The sequence below is a fragment of the Papio anubis genome, chromosome 9 (genome assembly GCF_008728515.1).
Source record: "Papio anubis isolate 15944 chromosome 9, Panubis1.0, whole genome shotgun sequence".
Classification (NCBI taxonomy): domain Eukaryota; kingdom Metazoa; phylum Chordata; class Mammalia; order Primates; family Cercopithecidae; genus Papio; species Papio anubis.
This window is the reverse complement of record NC_044984.1, coordinates 48,191,536-48,207,975: the sequence shown is the minus strand read 5'-3', so window position 1 is coordinate 48,207,975 and position 16,440 is coordinate 48,191,536. Positions and strand designations below refer to the sequence as shown.

Below are 16,440 nucleotides of genomic sequence, written 5' to 3'. Positions count from 1 at the left end.
TTCTGAGATTACAGGCATGAACCACTGCACCCAGCATTTTAAATTGTTTTTTTTGTTTGTTTTGTTTTGAGACGGAGTCTCACTCTGTCGCCCAGGCTGGAGTGCAGTGGCGCGATCTCGGCTCACTGCAAGCTCCGCCTCCCGGGTTCCCGCCATTCTCCTGGCTCAGCCTCCTGAGTAGCTGGGACTACAGGCGCCCACAACCGCGTCCGGCTAATTTTTTTTTTTTTTTGTATTTTTTGTATTTTTTGTATTTTTTTTTTTTTTTGAGACGGAGTCTCGCTCTGTCGCCCAGGCTGGAGTGCAATGGCCGGATCTCAGCTCACTGCAAGCTCCGCCTCCCGGGTTCACGCCATTCTCCTGCCTCAGCCTCCCAAGTAGCTGGGATTACAGGCTTGAGCCACCGCGCCCGGCCTTTTTTTTGTATTTTTAGTAGAGACGGGGTTTCACCGTGTTCTCGATCTCCTGACCTTGTGATCCTCCCGCCTCAGCCTCCCAAAGTGCTGGGATTACAGATGTGAGCCACCGCGCCCAGCAAATTGTTTATTTTTTAAAATTTTTATTTATTTATTTATTTTGAGACTGGGTCTTGCTCTGTTGCCCAGGCTGGAGTGCAGTGGCACGGTCTCAGCTCACTGCAAGCTCTGCCTCCCGGGTTCATGCCATTCTCCTGCCTCAGCCTCCCAAGTAGCTGGGACTACAGGCACCAGCCACCACAGCTGGCTAATTTTTTTGTATTTTTAGTGGAGACAGGGTTTCACTGTGTTAGCCAGGATGGTCTTGATCTCCTGACCTCGTGATCTGCCCACCTTGGTCTCCCAAAGTAAATTGTTTATTATTTTTGTTTTTGAGATAAGCTCTTGTTCTGTTACCCAGGCTGTGATCATAGCTCACAGCATCCTTGACCTCCTGGGCTGAAGCGATCCTCCCACCTCAGCCTCCCAAGTAGCTGGGACTACAGATGCGTGCCACTACACCCGGCTAATTTTTGTATTTTTTCATAGAGACAGGGTTTTGCCATGTTTCCCAGGCTGGTCTTGAACTCCTGGGCTCAAGGGATCCACCTGCCTAGGACTCCCAAAGTGCTGAGATTACAAGTATGAGACACCACACCCAGCCTCAACATTATTTTTAAAGGTGGGATCTCGTGGTGGGCACTGGGGAAAGAAGGGTAAACACAACAAAAATCACTGCCCTAAAGGTGCTCAAAGACCTGCACATCACATTGTTGGGGTCCTGTACACTGTCCTGGGGGTAACAGGAGAGACTTGAGCAGGAATGCTTCACAGAGCACAGGATGCTTGAGCTGTGTCTTAACTGAGCAAGAGTTTCCCAGGAGCGTGTTCTTGTCCCTTCCTGTGACTCAGCTCTCATCCACATCCAGTCAGTTCTCAAGTCCCACTGAGGCAACCTAGGCAGGGGCTAGTTCTTCTTTTTCTTTTTTTTGAAATGGAGTCTCGCTCTGTTGCCCAGGCTGGAGTACAATGGTGGGATCTTGGCTCACTGCAACCTCTGCCTCCTGGGTTCAACTGATTCTCCTGTCTCAGCCTCCCGAGTAGCTGCGACTACAGGCGCCCGCCACCACACCCAGCTAATTTTTGGTGTTTTTTAGTAGAGATGGGGTTTCACTAATGTTGGCCAGACTGGTCTTGAACTCCCGACCTCGAGATCCACCCATCTCGGCCTCCCAAAGTGGTGGGATTACAGGTGTGAGCCACCACGCCTGGCCTTCTTTTCCTTTCTTAATCAACCTACATCATACTTTGATGGGCAAGGCCTGCTTCTGGGCACCTTCTCTTTCCTTCTTCCTAGGACTTGCAGGCCCCAACTACTATAATTACCCCCTGGCAGCTTATGTTTCCCCTAATCTAGGCTAAACAGTACTCTTTGGATGTTCTTTATTTTTTTAAATTTTTAGGATGACAGACCTCACTCACAAAAATTTTTGACCAGAGGCCAAAGTGGATGGATTACCTGAGGTCAGGAGTTCAGAGACCAGCCACAAGCCCCACATGGAGTGAAACCCATCTCTACAAAAATAGAGGCAGGTCATGGTGGCATGCCGTAGTCCCAGCCACTTGGGAGGCTAGAGGCAGGAGAATGGCTGAACCTGGGAGGTGGAGGTTGTAGGGAGCCGAGATCGCACCACTGCACTCCAGCCCAGGTGACACAGCAATAGTCCCTCTCAAAAAAAAGCTGGGCCCAGTGGCATGCGCCTGTAATCTCCAGCACTTTGGGAGGCCCGAGGGTCCCGCGAGGTCAGGGAGTTGAGACCAATACAGACCAGCCAGGTGAAACCACTGTCTCTATTAAAATATAAAACTAGCTGGGCATGGTGGGTGCCGATCTGTAATCCAGCTACTCAGGAGACTGGGGGCAGGAGAATCCATGAACCTGGGAGTGGGAGGATGCAGACTCTGTTTCAGAAAAAACAGAAAGAAAAGAAAGGCGAACCACAGTGGCTCAAACCTGTAATCCAGCACTTTGGGAGGCGAAGGGCAGGCGGATCACGAAGGTCAGCAGATGAGACCATCCTGGCTAACTCTGGTGAAACCCGTCTCTACTAAAAATACAAAATAGCTAAATTAAATGACGCCTATGAATCACAGCTACTTTCGGGAGGCTGAGGCAGGAGAATGGCGTAAACCAGGCCAGACTTTCCCCAGTAGCTGAATCAAACCACTGCACTCCAGCCAGGCGACAAGCGAGACCTCCGTCTCAAAAGAAAAAGAATGTACAAACATGCTGATGAGCATAAGGCTATGTTCAATCAAAAATAAAACCTATATGGGTGGTGGTGGCTCTTTTATAATCCAACATTTTATTGAGCAGAAGTAGGATCACCTATCAGGAGTTGAGACCAGCCTGGCCAACATGGTGAAACCCATCTCTATTAAAAATACAAAAATTTGGCTGGCGGAAATTGTGATGGCTCAAACCTGTAATCCCAGCACTTTACAGGAGGCCGGTGGTGGATCACGAGGTCCAGGAGATCCAGAGACCATCCCTAGTTATGTTTAAAACCCCCTCTCTACTAAAAAAGTACAAAAAAAAAACTAGCCGGGCAAGGTGGGGAGAGCCTGTAGTCCCAGCTACTTGGGAGGCTAGAGGCAGGAGAGTCGTGAACCCGGGAGGCCAGAGCTTGTGGTGAGGCTGAGATCTGGCCACTGCACTCCAGCCTGGGGCTGATAGAGTGAAACTCCGTCTCAAAAAAAAAAAAAAGCAAGTGGGCCAGGCCCAGTGAGAAACTACGCCTGTAATCTCAGCACTTTGGGGAGGCCAAAGGCGGGTGGATCATGAGATCAGGAGATCCAGACCATCCTGGCTAACTTTCTGATGGAACCCTATCTCTACAAAATACAAAAAAGTTAGCCCGGGCATGGTGCTGAGAGCCTGTAGTCAACTACTTGGGAGGCTGAGGCAGAGGGAATGGCATGAACCTGGGATGAACTTGGAAGTGAGCGAGATCAGCGCCCACTACACTCCAGCCTGGGCAACAGAAGCTGAGGCTTTGTCTCAAAACCAAGAAAAAAAAGACACAAAGATACAAAAATTAGCCTGGTGTGGTGGTGCACACTTGAAATCAACTACTTGGGAGGCTGAGGCAGGAGAATCATGAACCACGGCAAGGCGGAGGTTGCAGTGAAGCAAAGGTGCGCCATTGCACTCCAGCCTGGGCGACAGAGGTGAACTCTGTCCTCAAAAAAAAAAAAAAAAAAAAATAGGCCAGCCAGCGGTGGCTCAAGCCTGTAATCCCAGCACTTTGGGAGGCCGAGACCCAGCGAGATCCAGGAGGTCGAGAGACCATCCACAAGCCTAAAATGGAGTGAAACCCGATCTCTACCAAAAAATAAAAAACTAGCGGGGCGAGGTGCGTGGCCTGTAGTCCCAGCTACCGGAGGCTGAGGCAGGAGAATGCGGCCAGCGGGAACCGGGAAGCCGGGCCACCACAGTGAGCTGAGATCCAGCCACTGACCCCAGCCTAGGCTGACAAGAGCAAGACTCGATCTCAAAAAAAGAGAATAAATAAATAAATAAAAATAAAAATAAAATAAATATAAGCCTATGATTGGGAGACTGAGGAAGGCAGGTCACCTGAGGTCAGGAGTTGGAGACCAGCCTGGCCAACATGACAAACCTTGTGTCTACTAAAAATACAAAAATTAGCTGGGCATGGTGGTGCACCCATGATCAGCTACTCACTGGGAGCTGAGGATGGAGAGTCAGCTTCAATCAGGGAGGTGGAGTTTGCAGTGAGCTGAGATCAGACCACTGCACTCCAGCCTGGATGAGTGAGCCTCCCATGAGAAACGAACAAAGGAAAAAAAAAAACACAGAAGATTAGCATGGTCCTTGTGGAAGGATGACATGCACATTTGTGAAGCATTCCGTATTTTAAACAAACAATGACCATATCCCAAACATCAGAGAGGCCATAAATAAAAAGACAAGGGGAGTGTTGGTATTACAGTTTCTGTATTTTTGAATGGAGTGTTTGTAATATGGCCTTATAGAGGGATCCCGCACTAGGCTGGAAGCGGTGGCTCCGCCTGTAATCCCAACTTGCCGGGGAGACCGAGGCAGGCCCGAGGATCATGAGGTCAGGAGGTCAGAGACCATCCTGGCTAACACAGTGAAACCTCATCTCCTCACTAAAATATAAGGGTTGGTTAGGCAGCAAAACAGAGGCAGAATTAGCGTGATAGACAGGAGGCTGAAGCTTGCAGTAGTGAATCCATCCCACTGCACTCCAACCTGGAAGTGACAGAAATGAGACTCTGTCTCAAAAGAGTAATAAATAAATAAATAAATAAATAATCGCTAAAAGCCAGAAAATATAGGTTATAATCTTGTCTCTCCTAACTGTGAACTCTTAGGAAAGTTTATTTTTCTCAGGAAATTGAATAAATGTTTCTCTAAGTCATTTCCAACCCTATAGTTCCATGATTCTGTGATAAAATGATAAAATATGAAAGTTCCAATTGTGAAGATGAGTTTACCAAATCCAATGTTTGCCTAATATGATATTCCTATGAGTAGTGATTTCATGCTCCTGGAGATGTATTAGGCATGTAAATACACTTTTTAGAAACCTGGGCTGGGTGCAGCGGCTCGTGCCTGTAATCCTAGCACTTTGGGAGGCAGAGGCAGGCTGGTCACCTGAAGTCGGGAATTTGAGACCAGCCTGACTAACATGGAGAAACCCTGTGTCCACTAAAAATACAAAATTAGCCAGGCGTGGTGGTGCATACCTGTAATCCCAGGTACTTGGGAGGCTGAGACAGGAGAATGACTTGAACCCAGGAGGCCGGGGTTGCCGTGAGCCAAGATGGCACCATTGCACTCCAGGCTGGGCAACAAGAGCGAAATTCCGTCTCAAAAAAAAAAAAAAAAAAAAAAAAAGAGAAGAAAAGAAAAAATAAACTTCTAGAGTAGGCAAACTTTTTTTTTTTTGAGACAGAGTCTTGCTCTGTCACCCCCAAGTTGGAGTGCAGTGGTGCGATCTCGGCTCACTACAACATCTGCTTCCCTAGTTCAAGGGATTCTCCTGCCTCAGTCTCCCAAGTAGCTGGGATTACAGTGTGTGCCACCACGCCCAGCTAATTTTTTTATTGTTAGTACAGATGGGGTTTCACTATGTTCGTTGGGATGGTCTCAAAATCCTGACCTCGTGATCTGCCCACCTCAACCTCCCAAAGTCCTGGGATTACAGGCATGAGCCACCGCGCCCAGCCTGTTTGTTTGTTTTGAGACAGGGTCTCACTCTGTGAGTGAGACTGGAGTGCAGTGGAATGATCTTGGCTCACTGTAACTTCTGTCTCCCAGGCTCCAGTGATCCTCCCACCCCAGCCTCCTGAGTAGCTGAGATTATGGGTGCACACAACCACGCCCAGCTAATTTTTCTATTTTTTGTAGAGACAAGATTTCACCATGTTGACCAGGATGGTCTCGAACTCCTGAGTTCAAGGGAATCCACTAGCCTCGGCCTCCCAAAGTGCTGGGATTACAGGCATGAGTCACCCCACTCGGCCAAAATGCAGTCTTGTTATGTAAGATACTATCACTGGGGGAAGCTGGGTAAATGTTACAACTTCTTGTGAGTCTAAAATTATTTCAAAATAAAAGAACACTATCTAGGCAATACCACTCAGGACATAGGCAGGGGCAAAGATTTAATGATGAGATCACCAAAAGCAATCACAACAAAAGCAAAAATTGACAAATGTGATCTAATTAAACTAAAGAGCTTCTGCACAGCAAAAGAAACTAACATCGGAACAAACCGCCAACCTACAGAACAGGAGAAAATTTTTATGATCTGACAAAGTGTCTAATATCCAGAATCTACAATAAACTCAAACAAATTTAGAAGAAAAAAAAAACAATCCCATTAAAAAGTGGGCAAAGGACATGAACAGACACTTCTCAAAAGAAGACATGCAGCCCACAAACATGAAAAAAAGCACAACATCACTGAACATCAGAGAAATGTAAATCAAAACCATAATGAGATACTATCTCATGCCAGTCAGAATGCTGATTATTAAAAAGTCAAGAAATAACAGGCCAGGCCTGGTGGCTCATGCCTGTAATCCTAGCACTTTGGGAGGCCAAGGTGGGTGAATTACTTGAGGTCAGGAGTTTGAAACTGCCCTAGCCAACATGGTGAAACCCCATTTCTACTAAACACACACACATACACACACACACACTATATATATTTATTTATTTATTTTTCTGAGACGGAGTCTTGCTCTGTCGCCCAAGCTAGAGTGCAGTGGCGCGATCTCGGCTCACCGCAAGCTCTGCCTCCCAGGTTCACGCCATTCTCCTGCCTCAGCCTCCTGAGTAGCTGGGACTACAGGTGCCCGTCACCACGCCCGTCAAATTTTTTTTGTATTTTTAGTAGAGATGGGGTTTCACCGTGTTAGCCAGGATCGTCTCGATCTCCTGACCTCGTGATCCGCCCGCCTTGGCCTCCCAAAGTGCTGGGATTACAGGCGTGAGCCACCGTGCCCAGACAATTTTTTGTATTTTTAGTAGAGATGGGATTTCACCATGTTGGCCAGGCTGGTCTTGAATTCCTGACCTTGTGATCCACTTGCCTCAGCCTCCCATAGTGCTAGGATTACAGGCGTGAGCCACCCCGCCTGGCCTAATTTTTTTGTATATTTAGTAGAGACGGGGTTTTGCTATGCTGGCCAGGCTGGTCTCAAACTCCTGGCCTCATGTGATCCACCTGCCTCAGCCTCCCAAAATGCTGGGATTACAGGCATGAGCTACCATGTTCTGCCTATATCCCACAAATTTTGGATCTAATATTTTCATTATGGCTTATTTCTTTTTGTGCTCTTTTGCCCATGCTGGAGTGCAGTGGCATGATCTTGGCTCATCACAACCTCCACCTCTCAGGCTCAAGTGATTCTCCCACCCCAGCCCTGAGTAGCCGGGACAACTGGGTGTGAGCCACCACACCCGGCTAATTTTTGTATTTTTATACCCGGCTAATTTTTGTATTTGTATCAGAGACAGGGTTTCCCCTGTGGCCCACGCTGGTCTTGAACTCCTGGACTCAAGGAATCTGTCTGCCTCAGCCTCCTAAAGTGTTGGGATTACTGGCGTGAGCCACCACACCCGGCCTGCTTCTTCCTTCCTTCCTTCCTTCCTTCCTTTTTTTGAGACGGAGTCTTGCTCTGTTGCCAGTCTGGAGTGCAGTGGCACCATCTCAGCTCACTGCCATCTCTGCCTCCCGGGTTCAAGCGATTCTCCTGTATCAGCCTCCTGAGCAGTTGGGATTACAGCATGTGCCATCACACCCAGCTAATTTTTGTATTTTTAGTAGAGACAGGTTTTCACCATGTTGGCCAGGATGGTCTCAAAATCCTGACCTCATGATCCACCCACCTCGGCCTCCCAAAGTGCTGGGATTACAGGCATGAGTCACCGTGCCCACCTACTTATTTCTAAGTATTTAATTTCCATCATGGCTTATTCTTTCCGTGGTTATTTTAAGGCAATTTATTTATTTATTTAGAGATCAAATCTTGCTCTGTCACCCAGGCTGGAGTGCAGTGGTGTGATTTGGGCTCACTGCAACCTCTGCCTCCCAGGCTCAAGTGATCCTCCCACCTTACCCTCCTGAGTAGCTGGGACTACAGGCGTGCACCACCACTCTCGGCTAATTTTTTATTTTTGTAGAGATGATGTCTTACTAAGTTGCCCATTCTGGTCCTGAACTCCTGACCTCAAGTGATCCTCCAGCCACGGCCTCCCAAAGTGCTGGGATTACATGCATAAACCACTGTGCCCAGCCTGGATGACAGTTAAACAATTTTTTTTCTAAAAAAAAAAAATCTAGCTGTATGTTTGCTTATATTTTACATCGTGGTCAGGGAATATGTATTGAACAGTTCTTTCAAAATTGAATTGCATCAGTTGAGACATGCTTAACTTAGAATGTGACCAATTTTTATAAATGCTCTAAGCATGCTTAAGGAGAATTAGCAGTCATTAAGTTTTGAGAGCATGGTTCAATGTATGTTCATCAGGTCAAGTTTGTTAATTGTATTGTGTGTGATTTTTTTGTTGTCGTTGTTTATTATTATTATTTTTGAGACGGAGTCTCACTATTACCCAGGTTGGAGTGCAGTGGCACGATTTCGGCTCACTGCAACCTCCGCCTCCCGGGTTCAGCGATTCTCCTGCCTCAGCCTCCCAAGTGGCTGGGATCACAGGCACATGTCACCACGCCCGGCTAATTTTTGTATTTCTAGTAGAAACGGGGTTTTACCATATTGGCCAGGCTGGTCTTGAACTCCTGACCTCGTGATCCGCCCGCCTCGGCCTCCCAAAGTGCTTGGATTACAGGCATGAGCCAAGGTACCTGGCCACTTGTCTTATTTTCTTTAAAAAAAAAAAAAAAGTCTGGGCGCGGTGGCTCACGCCTGTAATCCCAGCACTTTGGGAGGCCGAGGCAGGCAGATCACGAAGTCAAGAGATGGAGACCATCCTGGCCAACATGGTGAAACCCCATCTCTACTAAGAAATACAAAAATTAGCCGCGCCTGTAGTCCCAGCTACTCGGGAGGCTGAGGCAGAAGAATCGCTTGAACTCGGGAAGCGGAGGTTGCAGTGAGCCGAGGTCGCACCACTGCACTCCAGCCTGGCAACAGAGCGAGACTCCGTCTCAAAAAAAAAAAAAAAAAAGAGGCCATTGTAGCAATTCAGCGGAGAAATGAATCCAGGCGAGAGATGATGGGAGGTTTGGACCAGGGAAGACGGAGAGAAGTGGAGAGATTCCAGATGTATTTGTGAGACAAAACTGGTAATTTGGGGTAAGGGAGGTGAAGGAGACAGAGGGATCATGGAAGACCTCCTTGGTTTCTGGTTTAGGCTTCTTGACAGATGGCGGAGCTATGCAATTGAGAGAGGGAATCCTGGGAGCGATTATGAAATCTCTGTATTTTCCGCAAGAATGTTTGTTTGCTTCCCTTGCGAGTGTAAGAGGGAGCCGGGAACATTGAGGCTTGGGGCTAGGACTCAGCAGCTCCTCTGCCCTTGCCGAGAACTCTGTCTATATCTGTATTACAACACTTACCATACTGTATTCACTTTACAAGGTATTGCACCCAGTGAACCATGACTAGCAGAGAGCAAGGGCAGAGTTTCTTCTCGGTGTCTCTAGGACTTTGCCCAGCAGCTGGCCCCGACCCCTCTAGCGCTCTCCGCCTAGCTCCGCCCCCAGGAGATTTCCGGCTTCTCAGTACTTGCCTAGTCGTAAAGGGCTCGGGTCTGCAGCTAGGGCAACCGTTTCCTCCTCAGTTGGACCAGAGTGATTGATTAGTTTGTTGTCCAATCATCAGTCGAGTGGCCACATAATTACCAATTAGGCAGTAGCAGAGGCGGGTACCGAAGCACGGGGTCTGGGTGACTAGGTGTGACTAGGAAGTAAGCGCCGAGACTGCGAAGAACGCATCAAGTCCAGGCGGCGGTGGAAAGGTGACGTGGTATCTGAATTCCATGGGTTTTTTCCTTTTCCCATTGCTGGGTTAAGAGCCCCTTCGCAGCTTGGGGCTAAGATCTTCATTTGCCTTTTTTCTTTTTTGGAGGAATTGGGCTGTGTCCCTTTATTTAAGTATTTGAGGTTCTTGAGCAACTTCCTTCTTCGCCTCCAGGCGTATCCTTTTCTTAGCCTGAGGTGAGGTCCTCCCCAGGGAGAAAGTTGTTTGAGATCCTTTCTTACTCTGTGGGTGGTTAAAGGCCTCCGGACTCAGTTCCAGGAAAGGGGGATGAATGATGGGGGTGCCGAGACTCGCGGGCTATGCCCTCTTGCGAAGAGTTAGACGCTTCAACCTGGGTGGAGGGGCCCTGGGAACTAGATTCCTGTGTTAGGAACCAAGTAGGTATTGAGGGCGAAGAAACAAGTGGAAAGAGACATTTCTTTTTTTTTTTTTTCGAGGCGGTGTCTCGCTCTGTTGCCCAGGCTAGAGTGCAGTGGCGCGATCTCAGCTCACTGTAACCTCCGCCTCCCAGGTTCAAGCGATTCTCCTGCCTCAGCCTCCCGGGTAACTGGGATTACAGGCACCCGCCACCGCGCCCGGCTAATTTTTAGATTTTTAGTAGAGACGGGGTTTAACGATGTTGGCCAGGCTGGTCTCGAATTCCTGACCTCGTGATCCACCCGCCTTGGCCTCCCAAAGTGCTGGGATTACAAGCGTGAGCCACCGCGCCCAGCCAGAAAAGAGATGTGTCTTATGTGGAAGTCGTGGTAGTTCTCCAGGTGGGAGAGCCTACTGTGGGCTGGAAGACGTTAGGGCTGGGCTCCGGTGCTAAGTCCACTTCCTACCTCTAGACTGTCATCTTGTTTGCCTCATTTCTTTCTCCTCAGGCTGGAGGACACACCTAAACATGTGGAATCCCAATGCCGGTAGGTGTTTGGGGGTTCTGTACGACCCCTAACCCTTTTTCTGATGGACTCTGTAACAGGAAGTTTCTCTATCAGCTGCCCCACCCCCGACCCGCCACACCCGCAAAAGCAAAGTCCTTAGTCTACAGCTGACCAGTGCTTTTTTATTTTATTTTATTTATTTATTTTTTGAGACGGAGTCTCTGTCGCCCAGGCTGGAGTGCAGTGGCGCGATCTCGGCTCACTGCAACCTCCGCCTCCTGGGTTCAAGCGATTCTCCTGTTTCAGCCTCTGGAGTAGCTGAGATTACAGGCGTGCGCCATCACGCCCGACTACTTTTTGTATTTTTAGTAGAGATGGGGTTTCACCATGTTGGCCAGGCTGGTCTTGAACTCCTGACCTCATGTGATCTGTCCACCTCGGCCTCCCAAACTGCTGGGATTACAGGCTTGAGCCACCACGCCCCACTGGCCTGACCAGTGCTTTTGTCTTCCTCAGAGTTCACTGTCTCCCTCCTCTCTCCAGCCCTTCCGGGGACATTCCCCCTTTTATCCCCAACTCAGGTTTGTCTCCCCTACCCTCTATTCTCCTTTGTCACTTTTCCATTTCCCTTTAAGTATTGGGTGAGAAAGAATCTCTTTCTTTTTGTTGTTTGTTGTCGGAGACTCTGGGGAATTCTAATGTTTATTATCTGCTTCTTCCCCCAGGGCAGCCAGGGCCAAATCCATATATCCCCAACATCGGGTGCCCTGGAGGTTCCAATCCTGCCCACCCACCACCTATTAACCCACTCTTTCCCTCAGGCCCCTGTCCTCCTCCCCCAGGAGCTCCCCAGGGCAATCCAGCTTTCCCCCCAGGTGGGCCCCCTCATCCTGTGCCACAGCCAGGGTATCCAGGATGCCAACCCTTGGGTCCCTACCCTCCTCCATACCCACCGCCTGCCCCTGGAATCTCTCCTGTGAATCCCTTGGCTCCTGGCATGGTCGGACCAGCAGTGATAGTGGACAAGAAGATGCAGAAGAAAATGAAGAAAGCTCATAAAAAGATGAACAAGCACCACAAGCACCACAAGCGTGGCAAGGTCAGTACCCTCTGGAGCCTGGCTAGGAAAGGGGTGCCCTCTCAGAGGGACTAGGTAGGCAGGGGTTGGGTGAGGGGGATTCACATTCTGTGGACGTGGGGGATGACGATTGTGTCACTCTGGTCGATGATTCTTCCTTTTTGTAAAAGATTGCTACTGGGAAGAATCTGATTATCTTGAAAAGAAACATCAGGCTTCTCCTATCTGGGGGGAGCTAGGGTGAGCCTTAAAATGGATTTTTAGAATCAAAAGCCAAATCTTTTCTGCCCTACTCTCTCCCAGAACTTTTGCTCCCCTCCCCGCAGGTGCATATTCTAGCAAGTTGGACCCCCTCACTGACATTATCAAAACATCAATTAAAGTCATTCCTTTGACAAAGCAAAGTCTTATAATAATTAACAGAATAATAATATGGCCCTAGTTCCTGGAGTTCTTTCTCTCTTTCAGTGTTCTTAGGGCCTTGTGTTAATTACATGGGCCCTTTGCCCTATCATCCAGCAGAAAAAGTGAGGACAAGAGCAGTCAGTGACTCAGCCTCTAACAGCCTAGGACTAAAGAGGTTTTATACTCAGCCCCAAGGCTGAGTATCTTTGTTTTAGAGGACCGTTAAAAATTAGTAAGGATCATGCCTGTAATCCCAGCACTTGGGAATTATTAGCTGGGTGTGGTGGCGCATGCCTGTAATCCCAGCTACTCAGGAGGCTGAGGCAGGCGAATTGCTTGAACCCAGGAAGCGGAGGTTGCAGTGAGCCCAGATCTCACCACTGCACTCCAGCCTGGATGACAGACAAGACTCCATCTCAAAAAAAAAAAGTGCAAGGATAAAAGCAACTCTGAGGACAACTCTGGAAGGATTAAACCAATCTGCATCTTGATGAGGCCTCCATTTACATTTAACTGCCCAGTAAATTTATTTGCCTTGTGGATTCTAATTCCTGATTCTGGGTATTTGATAGAAGTCTGAAGAGAAGGCCAGGCACCGTGGTCCACACCTGTAATCCCAGCACTTTGGGAGTCCGGGGCAGGCAGATCACGAGGTCAGGAGTTCGAAACCAGCCTAGCCAACATGGCAAAACATGTCTACTAAAGATACAAAAAATTATCTGGGCATGGTGCTGTGTGCCTGTAATCCCAGGTACTCCGGAGACTGAGGCGGGAGAATCTCTCTTTTTTTTTTTTTTTTTTGAGACGGAGTCTCGCTCTGTCCCCCAGGCTGGAGTGCAGTGGTGCGATCTCGGCTCACTGCAAGCTCCGCCTCCAGAGTTCATGCCATTCTTCTGCCTCAGCCCCCCCACCAACTAGCTGGGACTACAGGCGCCCGCCACAGCGCCTGACTAATTTTTTGTATTTTTAGTAGAGATGGGGTTTCACCCGTGGTCTCGATCTCCTGACCTTGTGATCCTCCCACCTCGGCCTCCCAAAGTGCTGGGATTATAGGCGTGAGCCACCGCACCCAGCAGAGAATCTCTTAAACCCAGGAGGTGGAGGTTGCAGTGAGCTGAGATCATGCCATTGCACTCCAGCCTGGGCGACAGGGTGAGACTCCATCTGAAAAAAAAAAAAGAAGTCTAAAGAGAATTGAGATTTAGTGGGGAAGAAGGGGGAGAAATTACCCTGGAGAGACTGAAAAATGTTTTTATTTAATAACTGTAGCATTGCTGGGAGTATGTGCTTAAGGAACATTTAATAGAACTCCCAGCCTTTTCTTACATCTTCCCCACTTTTTCCCATTGTACTTTGGAAAAAGTAGAGATACGTGCACACACAACTGCTGTTTCTACTGTCTTCTTAGATTTGTAGAATCCAATTTCTTAAAATCATAGGACTTTGCATACAGCTAATAAATAAGCATTTATAAGGTAACTGCTGTTTCCTAGCACCATACTATGCTTGGGCCTGTAATTTATTCCTTGCCTAGGCATCGATTCAGGTAAAGAAAGTTGGAAATTTGCTCCAAAGGCAATATGTTAAATTTTTAAAATTCTGTGTGATAATTTAGGATGGTTTAATCCATTCCTGTGTGCTCACTGCTGAAGGAAACCCTTGCTTTTGTTTAGGTACAGTCAGTTCAAGACTCCTGACCTTCTTAGGGAAGCAAGGGATACTTGGGTAGAGGGGTAGGGCACCAAAGAATGGCCCACAGAGTGATGAAAGGTCATTTGGATCTGATGCTTCTTTCCTCTTTCCCCTTTCCCCTTGCAGCATTCCTCCTCCTCTTCCTCCTCCTCTTCCAGCAGTGATTCTGACTGAATACAGGCCCTGGACCCTTCCCTCAAGTCTCACCAGTTCTGCTCTCCCATCAAGCTTCAGATGCCATGTTGTACTGGGGGAAAGTAGCCCTTGTGCTCCCCACCCCCTACCTCCACCTGAGCCTCACCCTGCTGTTGAGCCCTGAGTGGCTAGGGGAAATGGGAAGAGGATTGCCATGGCCTGGCCATCTTGTTGCTGCTTGGATAGATCATATAGCTAATGAATTAGGCAGGGGAGCTATTTTTTGAAAATGATGAACTAAATGTTGAAGACAAGTTTGAGATCTGTAAAATGTGATTTTTTTACTTCCGCTTATAATACTTGTGATTGGGGAGGTTTGCGGAAATTTAATTATGATGAAAAACCTCTATCTTTTTTGTAATGTTGCCATACTTGGGGAATTTAGTGGCAAATACATTCCCCAGCAGGCCTTTTGTTGGTTGCACTAACTGCAAAGTTGCTGGGAAGTAGAGTCCCTTTGGTCGATCAGCTTTGACCGCCATTTTGGAACCTTACCTTTCCTCCTTAGCCCAATATGCTGTCTCAGGTCCTATTCAAATAAAGATATTTCTCCTGGTCTCTGTTCACCTGTGCTATCACCTTGGCTGGGTATGGCACATTCTACAACTTTTGCTAATCTTCCACAGGCCCTTTAAAGTGTATCAATTTTATAGAAGGAAACCAGAGCTTCACTGAGGAAGACACCGTGTGATTCCTGTTTTTTAAGTGGGAGAACTCTTCAAAATTGGGTCAGGCAGAGTGGCATGAATCTTTATTGTCTTCCCTTGGGTCAATGGATATAGGCCTTTAGCTTATGTTTTTTTAACTCTGGCTGCCCATCAGCTATGAGAGAGTAATATGGGGCTTTACCCCAAATCTATTGAATAATACTTCTTTTTAAAAAATTTTTTTCCTAAAACTTTTAATTTTTATTTATGTATTTATTTATTTTGAGATGGAGTTTCACTGTTATTGCGCAGGCTGGAGCGCAGTGGCGCAATTGTAACCTCCACCCCCTAGGTTCAAGTGATTTTCCTGCCTCAGCCTCCCAAGTAGCTGCGACTACAGGCACCTGCCACCATGCCCGGCTAATTTTGTATTTTTAGTAGGGACAGGGTTTCAACATGTTGGTCAGTCAGGCTGGTCTCAAACTCCTGACCTCAGGTGATCCACCTGCCTTAGCCTCCCAAAGTGCTGGGATTACAGGCATGAGCGACCGTGCTCAGCTAAGACTTTTTACATGTGTCCCTACAAATCAGTATATTTAAGAAACTGTGGGCCAGGCGTGGTGGCTCACGCCTGTAATCCCAGCACTTTGGGAGGCTGAGGCAGGCAGAGCACGAGGCCAGGAGTTTGAGACCAGCCTGGCCAACATGGAGAAACCCCATCTCTATAAAAATACAAAATTAGCCGCGCGTGGTGGCTCATGCCTGTAATCCTAGCTACTCGGGAGGCTGAGGCAGGAGAATCGCTTGAATCCGGGAGGCAGAGGTTCAGTCAGAATTGGAGCTCAAGACAGCCTGGCTTCTGAGTCTCTGCTCTTAACCCAATGGATTCCAGGCAGAAGCAGTAGTTTTACAAAGGTGCCAAGTTGCAAAAAGTGTACGATGAAAGGAGCTCCTGAACCTGAGTTCCTGAAAGCAGGAAATGAGGCTGCAGTTGGGGACATGGGGCTAGAGGAAGGAGTAGACTTAACAGATGTTTCTGAGGTGGAACCCATGGGTTTGGGCATTGAGTGTAGGGCTTGAGGAGGAACAGGGAAGAAGGAGTGTTTTGAGTTGGCTATACTGCATCCATAACTTCCCTGGAAAGAGTTCTATGAAATAAATGCCTGAGATCTTCTTATATTTTACAGCTAGCTTCTAATTTTATTAGAAAATCCATGGCTGGGCGCAGTGGCTCACACCTGTAATCCTAGCACTTTAGGAAGCCGAGGTGAGCGGATCACCTGAGGTCAGGAGTTCGAGACCAGTCTGGCCAACATGGTGAAACCCCGTCTCTACTAAAAATATAAAAATCAGCTGGGCATGGTGGCAGGTGCCTATAATCCCAGCTACTTGGGAGGCTGAGGTAGGAGTATCACTTGAACCCGGAAGACAGAGGTTGCAGTGAGCCAAGATCTTGCCGCTGCACTCCAGCCTGGGTGACAGAGAAAGACTTGTCTCAAAAAAAAAAAAAAAAAAAACCAATCCAAAGCCAAGGT

The 16,440-nt window shown here is 48.0% G+C and overlaps 1 protein-coding gene and 1 pseudogene across 2 annotated transcripts; both read left to right on the top strand.

The window, feature by feature from the left end:
• The first annotated feature begins 4,298 nt into the window (after positions 1 to 4,298).
• Positions 4,299 to 4,398, top strand: LOC116269022 (annotated as a pseudogene).
• A 5,350-nt stretch (positions 4,399 to 9,748) lies between these two features.
• On the top strand, positions 9,749 to 14,816 carry PRR13 (proline rich 13). Of its 2 annotated transcripts, none has more exons than XM_009180830.4 (4): positions 9,749 to 9,999; positions 10,889 to 10,927; positions 11,614 to 11,987; positions 14,190 to 14,816. In XM_009180830.4, exons 2-4 carry the CDS (start codon positions 10,909 to 10,911, stop codon positions 14,235 to 14,237), a joined length of 441 nt encoding a protein of 146 aa, XP_009179094.2. In that variant the 5' UTR covers positions 9,749 to 9,999; positions 10,889 to 10,908; the 3' UTR covers positions 14,238 to 14,816. The 2 variants fall into 2 exon arrangements, with proteins under 2 accessions (XP_009179094.2, XP_031506370.1); XM_031650510.1 differs by lacking the exon at positions 9,749 to 9,999 and adding an exon at positions 10,110 to 10,198.
• The last annotated feature ends 1,624 nt before the right edge of the window (positions 14,817 to 16,440 follow it).